Source organism: Embiotoca jacksoni, unplaced genomic scaffold (genome assembly GCF_022577435.1).
Source record: "Embiotoca jacksoni isolate LCO1_2020_lvr unplaced genomic scaffold, fEmbJac1.0.p SCAF_9, whole genome shotgun sequence".
NCBI classification, from domain to species: domain Eukaryota; kingdom Metazoa; phylum Chordata; class Actinopteri; family Embiotocidae; genus Embiotoca; species Embiotoca jacksoni.
The window spans coordinates 2,530,646-2,550,408 of NW_027185447.1; the positions used below are offsets into that span (position 1 = coordinate 2,530,646).

General features: G+C 41.4%; 1 protein-coding gene across 2 annotated transcripts; it reads left to right on the forward strand.

Annotated features, from left to right (window-relative positions):
* The first annotated feature begins 86 nt into the window (after positions 1-86).
* plekhm2 (pleckstrin homology domain containing, family M (with RUN domain) member 2) lies at positions 87-17,985 on the forward strand. Of its 2 annotated transcripts, XM_069140619.1 has the most exons (20): positions 87-602; positions 2,225-2,331; positions 3,471-3,580; positions 3,699-3,798; positions 4,009-4,096; positions 4,191-4,365; positions 5,631-5,690; positions 7,384-7,663; positions 7,752-8,537; positions 8,622-8,691; positions 9,426-9,516; positions 9,818-9,882; positions 10,177-10,265; positions 10,602-10,734; positions 11,350-11,540; positions 12,655-12,720; positions 12,880-13,039; positions 13,280-13,459; positions 14,715-14,831; positions 14,986-17,985. In XM_069140619.1, the coding sequence occupies exons 1-20, from the start codon at positions 543-545 to the stop codon at positions 15,121-15,123; spliced, it is 3,066 nt and encodes a 1,021-aa protein (XP_068996720.1). In that variant the 5' UTR covers positions 87-542; the 3' UTR covers positions 15,124-17,985. The 2 variants fall into 2 exon arrangements, with proteins under 2 accessions (XP_068996720.1, XP_068996721.1); XM_069140620.1 differs by lacking the exon at positions 5,631-5,690.
* The last annotated feature ends 1,778 nt before the right edge of the window (positions 17,986-19,763 follow it).

The following is a 19,763-nucleotide window of genomic DNA, read 5'->3' on the forward strand; positions in this document are numbered from 1 at the left end:
GTTCAGCCCGCCCTCTCGCTTGCAGCTGCTGGTGACGTAACCCGCTGACGTCAGGGGTTCAGTCAGCCAGCTGACTCCAGCGGCACGAAAAGTATCCTGAACATCCGCTGCATCGTTTAATTAACGCCAGAAGGAAACTTAAAGTAGTTCAAAAGAGGCGAGCAGAGAAATTAAACGTGGTATATGGTGAACAAAATTCCCGCTCAAAGTTATGTGTGGTAGGATTATAAAACTTGTAAGCAGCCTGAGTTCAGCGTTAAAAAAAACCAAAAAAAAAGTCAAGTGACTAAAGCTAACGCGAAGCTATTAGCAGACGTCACCGGGCTAACCGGGACAGGGGTTGAAGTGTCCACGCCGCGTGCTGGGCTTTACCGTGATGGCTCGTGGACGACCGGAAACGCAGCGTGGACAACTTGAGACAAAACCAGCGTCCATTTGAAACACGGGAGGACAAGATCATGTCAGCCAGCTAATGCGGGAGGCGTTAGCTTTAGCAAAACAGGAGCTTCGCCTTTGTGGGTCAGCTGACCGACAGACCGGCGATGGATCAACTCAAAGTGAAGGATCGCATCTTGGAAAACATCTCGCTGTCTGTCAAAAAGGTAAACGCACGTTTAATTAAAGTCACACGATGCAGCGACGCGACTGTTTACGCGCTCCGGGTGGTCGCAGCTAACGTCGGGTCTTCTTGTGTCTGCTGGAGGGGACATGTCTCGAGTCGGGAGGACATAGAAGGGCCTTGTCCTTTGGGTTGTAGTTTTTATTTGTCTGTCCGTACTGAACAACAAGCCGCTGTGTTTGTTCACTGCGGCGTGTGATGTAAACACCTGCGACCATACCTCTCACACACATTTGCACCATAAGGGCTCCCCGGTAGATTTATGTATGCTCCTGATTCCCATTTGAATTATGAATTATTTCAGAATTTGTTGTTGTGAAACTCCTCCTGTCACAACCTGACAGACAGCATTGCTCCTCTCTCTTCCTGCATGTTTGTGAAACCATGTACATTGGAGTTTTTTTTATTTTGCATGGCTGTTGTCATCTGTCTCTAAAATATGTCCCAGTCTACTGGTCCACAATCAGGAAATTATATGAGAAAGCTCCCATCTTATTCTGTTAATGCAGCGAGCTCATGACTGTCTTTCCTTTTTATTTCCACTTTTGTCTTCGTTTCTTGACCGATGATGTCATTCATCTCATTTACAGTACGAGGACCGTGACGGTGCTTACGGTTGTGTCTCAAGCTTCCAAGAAAGTATACAGTGATTACTTCCGCCAAACATTACTTAGTCATGTGACGATAGTCACAGGATACAAATGATCTTTCTCTGCGCCACAATCCTTAAAGCTTCCCCAAACTTGAGCTGTTCATGCCTCCAAGCTTCAGCATATATATATATATGTATATGTATATATGTGTATATATGTGGATTGAGTTCAAGTTTTCATGCTCTCCACAATGATTTGACATTCATTAAGCTTTGGTGGTGCCCAAAATCCTAATGTGTAAGGAAAACCTTGACATAGGATTTAAAATAAATCAATCACTACAAGGATACAAGTGGCGGCTTTGATCACGAATGACAGTACATTCAAATAACATGAACAACGGAGGAATTGTAATCTTTTAGGTGCAGAGTGACCTTTTTTAAGGGAACCAAAAACGCTTGCGGTTCCAACCCACAGACATCAGCAGGTACACAGTATCTGTCCTGGTGATGCTTGTGCCCAGGCCTGTGCTGCAGCCAGCTTCCCTTACTGCTCGTATCATGGGGGTTCTGGCCTTGAGTTTGGTTTTAATCCATGAAACACATGCTTTGTTGGATTAAGGGCAGGTCACTGACTTCCTCGAAGGTCAAGAACGTTCCACAGCTTTGCCCCAAATTCCTTTGGTTACTGTGACTGTATGTTGTAATGTAGGATTATTGTTCTGCTGCACTATCCTAGACCATGTTCACCCACCTTTGACGTTAACATCCACCCTTAATGCTAAATGTCCACTTTTTAACCTCATAATCGCTCATCTAGTTCAAATCCGATGTGCTATTGTACAGAGTTTAAGTAATGAACTGACTGCAATTCATCAGTTTTCAAGTCATTTCAGTTAATAACTCCATTGCTTAGCTTATTTGCAGGGCTTTTTACAGCACGTTCTCTTACTGTCTTAGAGAGTGTTTGAACAGCAAAACAAATAGCCTAGAAACCATGTCTCTTTCTACAGCTGCAGAGTTACTTTGCAGCCTGTGAGGATGAAACTCCAGCTATCCGAAATCACGACCGGGTCCTGCAACGTCTCTGTGAACACCTGGACCATGCTCTGCTGTATGGGTAAGACATTTACTGAAAACATGGGAACGAGGAAAGGGGAAAAGTGCAAATTGCAATCTGATTATTTTAGATATGTTGTGGAAAAAAAACCTTTGTGTAAACCCTGTTATTTTTGTACTTTTGCATGTGTGTCGGGTTCGTGTCCCTCCAGGCTAACTGTCACAACCATAGGCTGTATATAGAAATGGACATAGTCTCAGGAAGTAATTACAATTTGAAAGTAATCACGCTTTGCAGCAGGAGTTCTCAACCTTCTCTTTCTTTTTGACATGTGGATCAGTGGGACTTTAAATAGGATCTGCTACTTTGTTAGTTTTGTGTCTTTGCAACGTTACACCCGTCATGATGAAAGTGTCAGAACCAATGACAGCATGAATAACAGTTGAATGAACCTCCCTCTTGGGGAGAGGCAGCGCTCATAAACATTGAAGACCGAATAAGAGTGTGAAACAAGTTTATTCACACATGATGTAAATCAACACTTAAATTTGCATCTATTCAAAAGTTATAATGTGAAAGATCAAACTGAACCCGAGAGGGTTCGTTTGTTTTTATTATCTGTTTTAGCCGGTCTCGTTATTTTGTGGTTTACACAATGGAGAAATGCTTCATAAAAGTATGTTGCCGTGAGAACTGGAACACACCGGCTGCGTGGCGTGTGCGGTACCTGTTACTGCGAGGCCTCATTTCATTTCGGCGTCCATGTTAATGAATGAGAGCATCCACACTGCCGCACGTACAGGGCACGTTTCCCTGCTAAAATATACAGGGAAATGACCTGTGATCGCATTTGTACTGTATAATCAGAGCAGAAACACAGTGCAGGCTCCAATTATATCATGCCGGTACTCCACCAGGTGAAGGGCGGTGTGTCTCACCTCAGAGCGAGGGTAAATATAAACCACCTGCTTGCTTTTTGGGTACAACTCATCACTTTTCGGCCCTCAAAACTTCTATATTCATGGCCATTATCAAATGGAATTATTAGTTCTTTTCAGATCACACCTCATCGCGGAAGATCATACTTTACAGGATATTACTGTTAATCTTCTGTTAAATAGAGTTCTTGTGGCATCCCGCATACCGTAACATCCAACTTGTGCCTCGTGTGATATAATCGTTGTGTTTCTACATCGCAGGCTGCAGGACATCTCCTCCGGCTACTGGGTCCTGGTCCTTCACTTCACCAGGAGGGAGGCTGTCCGTCAGATTGACGAGCTGCAACACATAGCAACCAACCTCGGTCGAAGTGAGACATCTCGCTCACACAGTTCAACACACTCACATGTAGAGTACTTGGAGAATAAAGCATCATTCAACATTCAAAGGGTAATATGCAGGAAAGAACTCTTCTCTGCTCTTCGTAGGCCGCGCTTGGTTATACCTGGCATTGAGTGAGAGCTCTTTAGAGAGCTACCTGCGCCTCTTCCAGGAGAACCAAGGATTGTTGCACAAGTATTACTTCAAGTAAGTCGTCCAGTCATTTGATTCTGATTGTCTGAAGGAAAGGAAATGTTTGTGCGAGAAGCAGTGAATTCACAAAAAAAGTTTGTTGTTTTCATTCTGGGAATGAATTGATATCGTGCCACATTTTGCTTTAGCAGTTTTTAAATACTGTTTACATATTTTGTTGTAACTGTCGCTCACATCAAGTCAACCATTTTCCTCTTCTGACAGGAACGCCCTGGTCTGCAGTCATGATCACCTCACGCTCTTCCTCACACTGGTGTCTGGCCTGGAGTTCATTCGCTTCAATCTGGAGCTGGTTAGCATATACTTGTTTACAATACCAATAGAAACCCGGCTCCTAAATGTTAGCAGCATGTCTGTAACGTTTTTGTTGGGTCCTGCTGGTTCAGGATGTGCCCTATCTGGATGTGGCTCCCTACATGCCAGATTACTACAAACCCCAGAACCTGCTGGACTTTGAGGAGAGGCTGCCCAGCTCAGACAGCCTCTCCCTGCACTCCTTCACCTCCCTCACCTCCACCAACCTGGAGTGGGATGACAGTGCCATAGCTCCGTCCAGTGAAGGTAAGGTACACCGTTTTTTTTCTTCGAGCTGTCTAATCCTTAACTCTTTCTATATTTCTTCCCTTGCTTCCCTTTATAAGAAGTCATTTTAGGAAAGAGATGCAGACTATCAGGTTTGACAATCATTTGGCCATTATTGGTTTTTTTAAATTTCTGAATCATTATTAGCCAGTGAGTGTTATTTCCCTTAAAAGTAGCCCCATCAAATATCAACTGTTATTTTTATGTCCTGTTAGGTCTCGAAATGGCTCTTATCTGGACTCTTATTATTATATTCTAATTTGCTGCTGATTGAATGTGAAGGGAATGGCAGACTTTATTTTTGTGTTGATGATGTGGTCAGGACCTGCTGGAGTTCAAATACACACTCGTATGCTTTGGCACAAATTTATACAATGATGTCAAACTAATGGCATGTTGAAGTAGAACTTGAATTGATCCTTGCAGACTCTTGTGACCAGCGGTGTCGTGCTATTTGTTGGAGTGTCGTAGGGCACCAGTGACATGCACTATAAAGTTGTGGTTTGTTTCTAAAGTTGCGTAATCACGGTGGAGACAAATTTACATCCAGTTATCAATAATGTAGTCTGGATATTTAAACTGCTTTCATTTAATAAAATCAGTAATATAATCATGTTATTTTCAATGAGTGCTCTGTAATACTCATGTAAAGTTTTGTGGTCTGGTTTTATTCACAACATTTTGTTGAAAAGGTTTCACAATAAAAGCCTTGTTAAGAAATAAATCATTTCTGTTTACTGAAACACTTGGAAGCTTTTACTTTGAAATGGATACAGGAAGTTTTGAGTTTGTATTGACACAGTAACTTTAACAGAGGAAAGGCTTTAAGCACATAAAAGATGTTCCTGAATTTTAACTGGATCAAAAGAACTGTGAACATGTTATTTCCTCATGTGGAGAAAACAAAGTGGTGGAGTGTCATTCCAATGCGCTCCGGCAGCAGTACCTCCACCGATGTTTACGACTCACATCCTAAAGTGCGTGCAGAGACCAACGGTTACAGAATGTTGACATTTGGGTGATTGCAGTCAGTGCTTTGCCCATCACTCCCCACGAGGTACTGAGCCAGTTCCCCTGTTTTAGTTCCCACTTCTCTATTTTTTTCCTCATTGATTCTGTTATTTCGTACTCCATATATCATGTTGTTTTACTGTTTCTGTGCCATTGACTCACTCTCCTCTCTCCTCTCTCCTGTCTCCACCCCACCTCTCTATAATGTTTAATGTTATCCCTCCTTTTTTTAGATTATGATTTTGGTGACATCTTCCCCGTGTTGCAGTCATTGCCAAGTGCAGACTGGGAAGGTGGGACATTAGTCAACCCTCCCTACCTGACCTTCCATCCCTCCCTCCCTCCTTCCCTCCTTCCTTCCTTCCTTCCCTGCTATCTGGCATGGCCAGTTTGTATTTAGTGCATGCTGGGTACTCAAGCCAGTAACAACAGCTAGCTGTTGCAAAATACTGTATCTGGAGACACAAGCAAGCTCGATCAAAGATAAAAGGTGCTCAAACTTTAAGAATAGTTTTAGTTACATACTCACATTGCCAGTAATATAAATTAGCTTGAGTTAAATTGGAAGTAGGAAGCTAATAGCTTAATTTATTTTCATACAAAGTTGAACATTAGAAGAAAAGCTTCCCTCTCTCAGTTATACCCATGAAACATGAGGGTTGATCCAACTGAACAACGATTTAACTACACATTTGCAATATAATGTGACAGTGTACATACATTTTAGTAAAGCTGTTTATAATGATAAGTATAGGCATTAAATTAGCAAACAAGTCAATTTAAATAATACAAGGTGTCATTATACACATTAAGTTGACCGGTAAGTTTGGTTTATCTGGGAAGTTCACTGTTGGGTGGGTGGTGTGTTACCTGTCATGATCTGCATGCGTTACTCATCCGGGGAATGATCCCAACGCTCACTCTGCCTTATTATTTACCACAGCCAGAAAAATGCCTGAAGTTGCCGGTACTCACCTCGTCAAGTCTGTCTGCAGTACACTGTGTATCTGTCCGTCTGGCGTGTTGTGTTTTTGTAATGTCTTCTTTCTGTTTGATGTGTTGCACTGGCCTAGGTCCACCTAAACTGTAGTGTGAGATAACAGTCGAGAATATTTCTTGCTTTTTTTTCATTACAGCGTTTGCAGTAAACTGCTGTAATAAACACAGGTCTATTCTCTCGTAGTCCACAATTCATTTCATGGTCTAAATTTAAACTGGAATTTATGTTATAGGTCAAAGAATTGTTGTACTGAAATTCGCTGTAATTCTCTCAGCTTGCATCACTGCTGAGTTATTGTAGGTTTCTGTCATGCACAGACGTTGTACTGCTAAATAGTCCAAGTCCATTTTCCGTGCTTTTGGAATTAGCTTGAAGCTTTTTAGATGAACAAGCACTACTATGACAGAGCCATCCCTGCTGCAGTTTGTTTTTGACTTCAATTGAGTTTGTCCAGTTTTTGTAGCTTTGATGAAGACTTAATAGTCAAAAGAAGAAGTTAGTGGAAACAACATCGCTCAGTTCTCTTATAAAGAATCCCAGTAAATGCAAAAATACAGATTCTTGTAAGTTATATAACCCATCTCTAAAAGCTACAGTAGTAGTGCTTGACCTCGGCCTGTGCCTCTGCAGCTGCTGCCTGTGTACCTACTTGATGTCTTACTCATTGCGTTTTGTGCCTCTTTGACCCCGCCAAAGAACACTGCAGTCCTTAACATTTGTTTTGCTATGTTGACGAAGGAATACACAAAATCTTTCCGACATTGTTTTGTTGGTCAACACTGTAAAGCTGATGAAAATAGATGTATGAATAAAAACACCTCTTCCCTTAATTATGTCCGAGGTCCATGTTTGCCACTCAACCACCAGCAAGACAGTGCAAAAGATTCTGTGTATTTCTTTTATTTCTTAAGCTTTATAGAAGCAAATGTGGGTAAGTGGTGGTTTTGCATTAACTCAGTGTCTTTGTGTGGCCTTCACTTGGTTAGAGGGTGACCTGACCGACCAGGCCAGCTGCCCGCGATCCTGTGGCTCTGATCCCCAGACGGTCATCAGCGACACGGTGGTCCTTTCCAGCACTGTCAAGGGGAAGGTAGCAACACATCTTTCTCCACACAGTCCCACATTCAGACACAACCCCTTCAACGAGGACTCGGACACCAACACCTCAGCCGACGTCACACCCGTTCATGTGGCCAGCCGCTACAATACCTTCACCGCCACCGGAGATGACACAGAGATCAACAGCAATGAGCTTGAGGTCATCAGGTACAGTAGCCGCTCCTTCAGTTTCTGGCACGAAGGGTGTTGTATCCAATTGTTTATTGAACCACAGCTAACTCCTCTGTCCTTCCAGGATGGCCAAACGAAGAAAACCAGCCAAGAAGCGACGTGGAAAGGGCTCCACAGATTCCAGCAGCAGCATCCATAACTCCATCTCCTCTGAGCACATGGAAACAGACTCTAGCATCCTCACCTTGGAGGACGTCGATTCATTGAACGGCACCGGTGTCCATCCGGACAGTGAAGGGGAGCTGAGGAGAAGCAGGGTCGGATCAGAGATCGTGGAGGAAGGAGGTGAGGATGGGGTCGAAGGCCTCCTACGACTTCCACAGATGACGGACACCTCCATGGACAGCGTGGGCCAACCCCTCCGTGACGTCATGGACCGGCTCAACGGGGCCTGGGAGCACCCAGGAGAGGAGCGAGGGAAGAACGGTGAAAGCTGCGATCAGAACCCCGAGCCTTATGCACAACAGCCCTTTCGAGATGACCCAGGGGGCAACAAGGGGGTCCCCGGAGAGACGTCTGGCTCCCGTCTGGCCCAAAGTAACAACTTCCTTCAGGCCTCTCCTCTATCTGCAGAGGTATGCTGCTTTACCACCAACAGTCCAGACTCTGCTCCCACAGGTGGTGGCCACGATGACTCTCCAGAGCATCGCCAGTCGCAGACTCTTTCAGGTCGCCCTGAAGATAATGGAGAGGCAAAAGCGCCAGCAGGACAAGAACCCGACATGAAGACGGAGGAGGACGTACAAAGAGAGGAAATATACAAAATTACATCTACAGTTGAGGAAGAGGAGGAACAACAACAAGAGGGGAAGCGTAGTCCCACTGAAAGTTCTCATCCTGCAGAGTTTAAGTAAGCAGTTCAAACAAAATGAGTTGTTTGTTGTTGAAATCTTGTTTAAAACCTGTCTAATGTTGTTCGCTGTTTATATTTCAGGGTTGACAACAATCATCTGCTGCTTCTTATGATTCATGTATTCAGAGAGAACGAGGAACAGCTCTTCAAGGTAAAGACAAAGGACGTCATTATTTTTCATTCTCTGAAACAAGTTACATTCTTGTGCGAAAATGAATGTGTGAATAAATATTTTTTGAATGATGTTATTTATTGAAATAAGTCAGTACAGTGAAGTCGTGGTGTTTAACAGGCTTGTATTTTTTTTTTTATTTATTTTTTTTTTGGTGGGGGATGTAGTTATCGATACTTGTACTTATCTTAAAAAAGTACCTTTCCTCTCCACATCAGCCAGGAGAGATGGTGGTGTTGGTTCTTTTTAACTCAGACTGGTTTTGACTTTAGAGAAGTGGTTTGGAGACAGTTGCTCAGTGGAAATGTTGCAAGGCACAGTTAGTCCATTTTAATGGATTTTTTTTCAGACTGTAGAAATGTATGTTAGTGTAAGTTGTTTTTTATAATTTGTAAAAAAATCGATTCACATTTTGTCGCACTTCACACCAAACTGTGCAAAGAAAATATTGTGATATAAATATTTAACCCTGGTGTCTATTTCATAGCATTGTGGAATAACAACCACGAAGTTGCTGCTAGTATGCTAGTTGCTTTTGTATGTTGACAAAAAAAAACTGTCTATATAGCTTGCTAGCTGCGACATTTGCAGCAACACTATGCTACAGTCTGCTGTCCAGCTGCCATAAACTCAGGACTTTTGACTAGTACAATGTGAGACGGATAAATATGGAGGTTTCCAGCACTGAACCCAGTTTCTCTTTGTGTTTCCAGATGGTGAGGATGAGTACGGGTCATATGGAGGGCGACCTGCAGCCTCTTTATCTGCTGCTGACTGACTGTTACATCTACCTGCTTCGAAAGGGTAAAGTGGCTAAAGATGGATTTGTTTGATCATAGAAGGTGGAACAGTTTTAAGTCTTGGGGTTGGGTGTCACAATTCATTTTTAAAAACAAGCTTTGATCTCCTACTTTCTTATATTTAGGGAATAAATGTTTGACTGTGTGAACTGTACTGTCTGAAAGATATCTGCAAATCTGAGTTTGTTTCATTATAATTGTGCTTCATCAGTCACAACAGATCGACACAATTCTCTGAAAGAGCAGAGTATATATTATATTATCATGTGCTCACCGTGTGTCTTTGTTCTACTTTTACTCACTAGGTGCAGCAGAGAAGCCCTACACAGTGAGAGATGCTGTTTCCTATAATGAGCTGGACTATCTTTCAGTAAGTTCCCAGCACTACAATAGTTTGCTATTGTCTATTGTTTCTGCGTTTGGGGGCTATTGTTTTCAATACATTCGTGTTTTACTCTTATCTAAGTGTTCTTTTAATGTCAGCGGATACTTTAAAAACACATTAGAATTAATGGAGCTGTATGCGTTTGCATCAATGTGCTCCATTGCTTCAACCGTCATATCTTGGTTCAATCTACTAATGCGATGTGATGAGCATATGATGATGGAGCACAATGTTACTTTTATTTCTAATGTAATAGTTCTAATGTTGTTTTTCCTTCAGGTGGGCCTTGACCAGCAGACAGTCACGGTGGTCTGCACTAACAGACGAAGGAAATTCCTGTTGGACACAGCAGATGTTTCACTAACTCTGTGAGTTTTCCGCAAATCTTTGTCTCGACTCCCTCAACTCCATCCATGATTCATTTCCATCAGCCAGTAATATGTCTGTGCCCCACTGTCTTTGTATCCCTGTCTAAAGAAGCAGCATGCAAACAAAGTCTCCACTGCTGTTTGCATCTATTGTCATATGTCAGTAATCCAATGATCTGCTATGGAGTGAGAACTTAGTCCTTTGTTGAGTCATCTCGTCCCTAATAGATGGTTAAATTGGTATTCCTATCCAATTATGTGTGGGAATACTGACTTAATAGAACCTTAATAGAACCTCTCCCTTGACCTCCAGCCGTTTTTCTCCTTCACTTATAGCTGGCTGCTGTCTGTTCTCAAATCAGCCATGGTGAAAGGATGTCGTGAGCCTCCCTATCCGTGTGTTCTGACTGACGCCACCATGGAAAAACTGGCTCTCACAAAGTTTGTCGCCCAGGAGTCTCACTGTGAGGTAAAGTAATGTTCAATGTCGCACATACTGTAGTAGCTTCTTATTACACAGCGAAAATATACTAATTAACCATTTGTTACATCCACGAAACTAGATGATCTTTACCAAGACCCAGGAGGTTTTTTTAACCTCTTCAGGTTATCTCAGCCTTCCATTATTCTATTAAAAGAATAGCAACTTTTTTGTTTTTAGATTAAAAGCACAATTATTTGACATCCCAACTCACTGATCTCACACTGTAACATTGAACACTTGACAGCATTTTGTTTTGCTCACACATAAGTACCTACCTCTAGTTTTTCAATATTGTACATAGTTAGATGTTGTGATAAGTACTACTGTTAAATAGACCTGATTTGAAAGCTCTAAAAACGATTGATATGGTCCTTTTAAGATATCTATTTTCTTCTTTACCAAGAATGTGTATTGATAGCGACACTTTAAATTTCATTATTTACACTAATTAATGTAACAGCTTTACTTTAAAATAACGTATCAGCCCTGATACTGGAGTGTTTCTGTAATATTAGAGAAGTTTGAGAGTCTCTGCTTTAACACGTTACTTGGCTGACTTTTGAAGCAGCAGTGGTTAACTGTTTGTCTGTTTCTCTCCAGGTACCTGAAGTGTCCATTCAACTCTATTCATTGGTTCACTGGGAGGATCCTATGGACATGACGTTGTCCCCCCAAAGTGGCCCACCGAATTCTAGATTCTTTTCCAGCACAAAAGAAGGGCTTCTGCAGTACCGGGCTGGAATCACATACCTGGGTAAAGAGCAATGGAAAAGCTGCTACCTCATCCTCAGGTATGGGCAGGGCATACACATCAGTCCTCCCTTCAGCTGACATCAGTGAGTTCATTTTAACATCTGACATTCATCTTCCAACATTAGGTATTAACAAAGGTCTCCTTCATTCTTGAACACACTGATAAGCATTTATATCGCTTCCCCTTATAATATTTATCACATTTAACACCAACATATTATCATCTTGAAAAACATGCCACACATATTGGAGTTGATATTTCCTTGGGCTTTCCCCTCCTCTCACCATCTGCTGCTGCCAGACATGCAGAAAGCTTGAGTTCTTTCTTTTTGTGTCGAGCAGCGCAGATTTCCTGCCAGTCTGTCCACAGGTATACGGTGTATAATGTAAAACAGGGTTGGAGGCTGACTGGTTTTTGACAATAGCTTTGCCTCATCTGAAGGAATTTTCATTCATTGTTATTAAGTCTTCCTGTCTGTCTCATTAGTCCAGTCGCTCTGTCTTATCTGGTTCCCCTAGCTCGTGGTCACTATGTCCTCTTGACATAGGCATAGGCCAGGTCTGTTACGGCTATAGATGGAGGCAGTCTCATGTTCCAAAGTTAACCAAGTTTCAAGGATGAGGCAGAGCCTCTCCTTATCTGAAAATGTAGAAGACCCCCTACAGTTGTCTCTGTCTCTCCTTGACAAAGTTCTGTCAGTAAACATCGCTAAGATTTCCATCAAACCCAATACAATAATAACAGTAACATCTTTAAATTACTGTCTTTATGGTTTATTTCTCAACAAGTCCTGCTGGGAGCCAGTTAGAGTCCCAATCACACCAAAATGGTTTGAAGCAATTGTGTTACTGACATTAGCATTGTCAGGGACATTTTATTGTTTAGGCCCGACATGCTCATGAGGGTTGATTCTCCTCAACAGTGAGTCAGCCAGGCCGTCTCCAGTGTGAGTAGAATCAACACTCATCTTGGACAGCTAGTTCATGTCTCACTCCCGTTACCCCACTTCAGAGGAGTCTCAGAGTATGGCAAGCCTTAGCAATAGAATTTCCCTGCCAAGCATCACGGGTGATATATATGTAAGACAATGTGTGTATGTAATCAGTCTTCTGATTTCGATGAACATTATTGTTTGTTCTCTTTTCACACAGTAAGGGGATTCTGTACCTGTATGCCGAAAAAACAGATGTAGCACCTCTGATGTCAGTCACCATGGGGTAAGCTTCAGCTGAATGAAAGATGCTGACTGATACTGGACATGATTAACCTATTAAAGCTTTTACTGTATGAAGCAAGCAGTGAAACACTTGTAGAGAGAAATTCATGTTCACCGATATATTTTCCGTGCTTCTTTGTGCCCCCTCATTTCTCAACAGAGGAGAGCACTGCGGAGGCTGCCGTCGCTCCAACAGCACAGAGCATCCACTCGCCTTCCAAGTCATCCTGACAGAGCGCCCCCCACTGGTGCTCTGCGCCAACAATGAGCAGGACATGGCTGACTGGATGCAGCTGCTCTGCCAGTCTGTCTCCAAAGGGGTAAGGAGTACATCGCGCACATACTAAATATTTGTTAATTGACTTTTCTTAAAGCTTTCGACAAGAAGTGACAATGCTTGAAATCTCTTTGACCGGCTGAACAGGCTGTTTTCCTCCCTGAAAAAGCTCAAGGAATTTATTAAAACAGTTGCTGATGTTTATTAAGATTGAAATATGGTTTGATGTAAGCCCTGTTCGTATAGACAAGGATTAATTAAACCACAAACTCTTTATCTCCAGGTCATCCCTCAGGGTGTGGCCCCCACGCCGTGTATCCCGTGTTGCCTGGTGGTGACGGACAAGAAGCTGCTAACTTGCCATCAGGACTGTCAGACGAGCTTCTTCCGTTCGCTGGGCTGCGCTGATATCTGTGATGTCACCAGTGTCAGCCTGGAGACTGACAAGGAGTACTGTGTTATTGTGAGTGATCATCTGTTGACCTCCTCCTGCAGTCAGACCTGCTGGATATATGGCTTTATATTTGACTTTTTATAGCGGGAATGTTTTGGTGCAGTTTGTTCGTCAGCAGGATTAAAAAAAAAATATACTAGTGCGATCAGTCTGACCCGTGTGTTATACTATGTTATACTATGGTATTGAACCTGTGGCGGTGGATATACTTTGATCCCTTAATAAAAACCTGCACCTATAACTTTACAGATTAGATATAATATGATAAGATAGAACTCATTCTGAAAGCAATTTTTGTGCCAAGAATGCTCAGTGTACTAACAAAGAAATGATTTTTCTCAACAAGGTTTTCAGAATATATCTGTTGATTAAATGTGTGTTGGAGTTGTTTACGAACCTTTGCATCTCATTTTTCAGTTACTGATGCATAACGTTTAGGTTGATCCGTTTTAATTATTGATCTGATAATAGACCTGCTAGATCTTTTAATTAGAGTGGACGTATTAGTTGAGCAATAGTACTGGAGCGGAACTGCAAAAACACACTAATTGTAGAGTAATGTTACAGAATTAAAGTTCATTAGTGACAGCTGATATGATCGCTGGCAATGTTAACCAATGTCTAAAGACTGTCAGCACGAGAGACAGCTACCAGAAATACACTTATTAAGAAGTGGACAATAGTAAACGGCAAGTTTAAAGCCAAATATCCAAGCAGATATTAAGGCAGCGCTTTTTACCAGGACGGCTCATTGCCTTGGAGGCCCTTCTTCAGACGGCTGAAGGAAAGGGACAAAAATCTTCACTGTGCAGTTAACAGAGGTTCTGAAAAAGTGGGTTTCAAGGAACACTGTATTCTAACTGTAAACTACAAAATGGTTGCATGCTGTAAATCACTGTAAGAATACATATAAATATTAAAAGATACAAATTCTTTACAATCAAATGTATACTAAGTCAGATTACTTCAAATTAATTATTTTGTAATGACATCCTCATAGAGGAGACTGCTCCAGCTCCTCCATGTTATCCTGATGTAAATGCACTTTTAACATTAACATAATATTCATACATCATACTGTAGTTTGTGTGTATACCAAGCAAACTGTAAACTTCCTTAGGTATCAGTGGTATTCAATTTATGGGGTCAACTATCTCTTATGCTCTAACTCGATAACACAGGAATTATTCTTTTGTTTTGGACCTTTAAATGTTAACTTTCACTCTAAACCTTTTCCCACTTTCATCCTCTGTTTTGTCGATAGGAGTTTTCGTCCGACCGGGCCCAGTTCCTCCCTCCGTGGGTCTTGTACTTCAGCGGGTGTGAAGAGAGAGATCGACTGCTTCAAGTGTTAGACAACACATGGAAAGCCATTTACCAGGTCAGAGGATATGTACACTGAAATTAGAATACGTTTATGGAGAAATACAGTAAATATCACAACCACCGCAATATTAACTGTCCCAGAATGTAAGCATATCAAATCTTTGATGTCCACCTGGTTGAACCCTCGTGCATGTCCTCACTGTGCACAGGTTAACCTCCCCCACAGAGACGTGTCTGATCTGCTGGTGCAGAAGCGCTGTGGTGAGGCCCTCGAACTGATGAAGAGCGCCTGGCAGAGAGCCGACAGTCTGGCTCGAGGCAGAGCCCAGCGTGAACCCTGGTGCTGACGGACACACACTTGCATGTATCCATTTATCTGCGTGTAACCCGAGACAGAATCTCATATAGATCCAGGGTAGAGCGTCGGACTGTGGAAGCAACAGTCTGCGCTACAGCAAACCATCCGGAGTTCGAAGATGAAAGACGGAGATAAAGTAATCAGATGTGCTGTGGCTTGAGCTGAACCTCATGACATGTTTCTATCAGAGAAACTTCTGGCTGAAGTAGCAAAGCATGTGGCACATTATATTGCAACGATGCAACAGTGAGACATTGTAACTGCAAGGAAATGAATGAACGACAATATCTGATCCTAAAACTACATCATCAGTCCTTCATTCAAAATTATTCAAAAAATAGCAACAAAGTAGAACAAACACACACAAATAGGTTTTTTTGTCACTTCATTCGAACACTTGACTTCTGAGATACAGATGGAAATGATCAACTACATTATATCGAACATTGGGGAAGCTGAGTAGGGGGTTGAGATCAGGATCAGTTACCGGGAGCTACCTTGCACAGTGAGAATTATAAGTTTCTTTAAAAGATCAATCTGGATTGTTTGTAGGTAAATAAATATATACATATAAAATAAAAAGAAAGAAGGAGAGAAAGAAAGGCATATATGAAGGGAGAAATTGTTGCTTGGAAAAGTTCGCACTCTTTACGTTGTGCATAAACACAAAAGATAAAGTCACTCCTGACTTAAAATGTGTTATGATTGTGCAAAAGTACAGCTGTGTATAGAATCATTGTGTAATCACTGACATTAGTATGCGTGTCTGATATTCAGTTTTGTTTTGTCTGAGGGGACATACCTCTACACTGACTTATTCTCACATTCACATTGTACATTATCTCTAAAGACTGAAGTATATTGTATTATTTAACACATGCACTGTTACATAACGTGCTCATGCCTGTTGCGTCTGTCTGAGGTCTCGCTTTTTCAATTTAAATGTCATCACCGAGATAAAAACTTCTATCAGGAAATGCAACAGACTTGCCTTTTTCTCCACTTTGCGTAGATGAGTGGAGGGTTTCCATGCTGACTTGCACATTGTTTTTGCTCTAAGCCATTTTTTTTTTTTTTTTTTTTTTTTTGTAATGGTACCAGTTGTGGCTTTAGACCTGTACTGTTTTGTTTCCTTTTTAGACAAAGTGGGAACAGTTGATAGTAAATTATCCAGTTGAGCGGCGTCGTAGCCTCGGTAACCACTTTTACATTAGAATTAAGGTGTGTGTGAAGAATCCTTCGCTGACTGAGAGCTACGAGTTGTTTTGGCTTCTCATTATGATTTTGCACGGGTGTCGGTGGTGTTGCACTGTACAGTAGGAGCTGGCCACTGCTCTAGATTAGAACATCCCTTTCTGCCCTATCATCATTTAGTGATGTAGGACAGAGTTTTAGGGTTTATTAATTCCTTAAATAGTCATTCAGCCGAGAGCCTGTCAGCTAATAGCCTCTCATATCATCCACTGATAGAGCTTTACCTGGAAAGGAATGAGAATTACAACTCCCTAAACTAAGCCATTTTACTGTCCCTCCAAGTTCTAGTCAGATGATGATAATGCATTTGCTACAATCTGTCCTTGATACTAGCCCTGATTTATATACCACTACCTGTGTCAGTGTGTAACTGCTCTCATTGCAAGTCTGAGGTATGTGTGAGGTTTCGTTTGCACAGAAAATGTTGCCTTTTTGAACTGAACTGGATAATTTTGCCAATTCATTAGAGCTAAATGAAGCACTACGTTTCCTCTCAGTAGATGCCTTACACTGTAAATTTGGCTGACTGCATTGGAACTTTTAAACAATCATATAAGCTTTTGTCGGTTCTGGTTTCTTTTGAGAGACAAGTCCAAATAAGTCCTGTGTGTCGATTCTTGTGGAGTCCCTATCAGACGTTGCATATTAAGCAAAGGATAATATTTTGGTGGGTTTTTTTTGGGCCAAAACTGGAATGTTGAATGAAAATGCTACCCAGTCCATTTACAACTGTTACTTACAGTGTGTCCGTCTGTACAAACATCAGTCTTTGACAGCCACTGTGTTTCTCTCATGTCAGCATTAACCAGCGCTTTAAGCCCTTCTAAGTGCCACTTGGCCTCCCTCATCTTTGGCTTTTTTTACAAAGATTTCTAATCTCAGGGGAAAAAGGTACTTCACATCCAGAACCCTAACGCTCACCTTATGATTTAATTTTATATCAGTTGTTTGGTCTGATACAGTTTTCTTAAAATGCCCTTTTTTCATTTTTGGTCCCTGTCGTGTTCAGAGAAGCATTATGAAGTTATTTTGCACACACAGAGGAGACTGCAGAGATATCAGCTGTCAGAAAAGATTTTATGAAAGAAAGAAAAAAAAAAAAAAGGTTAATAATTCATTCGGTTCCAAAATAAGATTGGTTGGTTGTGAGGTGGAAATCCTCCACTAGTGAATTACTTCTGGACATATTGACCTGAGGGAGCGACGCTGCAATAGTTGGACTTACTTGAAATGTTTGTTGGATTATCAGTTACAAATGTGCTGTGCTTCGAGTCGTGACCTATGAACTGTATATAAAGAGAAAGTCAAGGTTAGCCTTTTTGAGCAGTGTTTTGAATGTGGGACATTGCTGGCCAATGATGGATGACATCTCTTAGGTGATGCATTATGGGAGACAAAAAGCGCCATTCGATTTTGTGGATAGAATGTGTACTGCATGTAATATTTGTATTATGTTTAGCAGTTTTATTCAACTGTAAATAAAGCACTAATCAAGAATAACAGTATTTGAATTCCCACATAAACACATCCTGAAGGTTTTATACTGTTCATAATGGCAATGAATGTACAAATAAACCTTTGTGACATGGACAGCAAATCAAACTGACTCCTGTGGTGACAATTCATGTGCCTTGTTTGCGTTTGTAATAACCGTATTTCTGTTGTAGGTCAGACAAATGAGTTGCTGTGTGTTGGAAACATACAGCAAGAGCAGTCATGTTAGAGCAGGTACAGAAGAGGAGTCACAGGTGAGAGAGTAGCTCAGGTAAACTGCAGTTCAACACAAAAATATAGCCTCGATGCGTGTGGTACATTGTATTAAAATACTTAAGTGTCCAGCCTTTCAAATGATAGTTTGTCAGTGGGAGTTGATTTGTTGTTGATTGGTGTCCATGACCTGGTAATGCTCTGCTTGAATTCCTGACTTGAAAGGTCTCTTTCAACCCTGCACCAAAGCTTTCAAACCCAAACACCAAACACCTATAATCCACCATCGCTATTATGGAATATAATTAAGCTATGATGACTGGGACACGTTGACGTATTTACAGATGAGCATTGTTACTCAAGGGTGCTGTGCTTTTTTTGTGTGTGTTGGAAGGAAGGTTTGTCGATGTTGCAATTATCCCTACACATCAGTAGATGTCATGTAAACAGTTTGTAACCCGCTTAAAGGTATGCAAGATGTCTACTGCAGTCTGGAAATCTTCTAGGCAGCAAGAAACGCACAAACCTTTTTAACATCACCAAAAATGTGGTGATCCCTGTCTTCATCTTTTGTATCTTAGTTTCTTCTTTCACTCCGACAGTGGCCTGTCAGAACTGGCTGAGTTTGGAAGAACTTCAGTGGCTTGTGCAGCGCCAACTCCATCCACACCTTTGGAATTCAATTCAATTCAATTTTATTTATTTAGCGCCAAATCACAACACAGGTTATTTCATGACACTTAACACATTAAAGTCCTTACAGCAGAACTTTACAATATTATACATAGAAACCCAACAATTCAACAATTGCCACACGAAAAACTGAGGAATGAACCATGAAGGCATTATCAGTGGAAAATCCCCACAGCTACGTTCCAAAATCTCCTGGAAAGCAATTATGTATGTTTATTTTTCAGAAACGCCCTGTTTTGCCTTTTAATATCTCACCTTCCCGTTTGCAGCTATCCAGCTCAGCCTCCATCTTCTGCAGCTGTTCACCAATGAGAAGCTCCACCACAGCATTTAGAGGTAAATGCCTTGCTTAAAGGATTGTCAAGAGATTTTGAAATTTTGCTTTAAACCTAATGATTCACATTTAGAATTTGAAATATGTAAAATAGTACTTAATGCAATGCAAAAGCAAATGTGTCTCCCCAGCTCTCCCTTCTGAAGTTGATCGTGTCGTTTTGAGTTGGTAACATTTATGAAGTGCTTCATAGGTTGAAAGTTGGAGAACAGAAACCACTGCCTTTAACAGCTTTTTAAAAGATTTGTGGTACCAGCTGTACTGAGTTCACTGTGAAAAGAAGACAGACAACAGAGGACGTGTTCACAGCACGTGCTATTTTTTGTTGTTGCTAGGGGAACAAGTTATCACTAGTTATTTTTTTTGTAACATTATAACGTCACTTTGGGTGTACTTGTGCTGTTACCATGGTTTCATCAAGCTAAAAACTCCTCTTAGTCCATATTGTTTTTTCTGCACACAACAATACAGGAATGGAGACAACACTGCAGAAAGCATAAGCGGACTCACAAATACACTGAAGTTTATGGACACCACAGGAACGGAGGGGTAGATACGAGTGCTGGAAGACATAAGGCCCTTACTGATTTAAGAAAAACAAAAACAACTGCAGAATCATCCTTTTAAAATGAAGTTGAAGA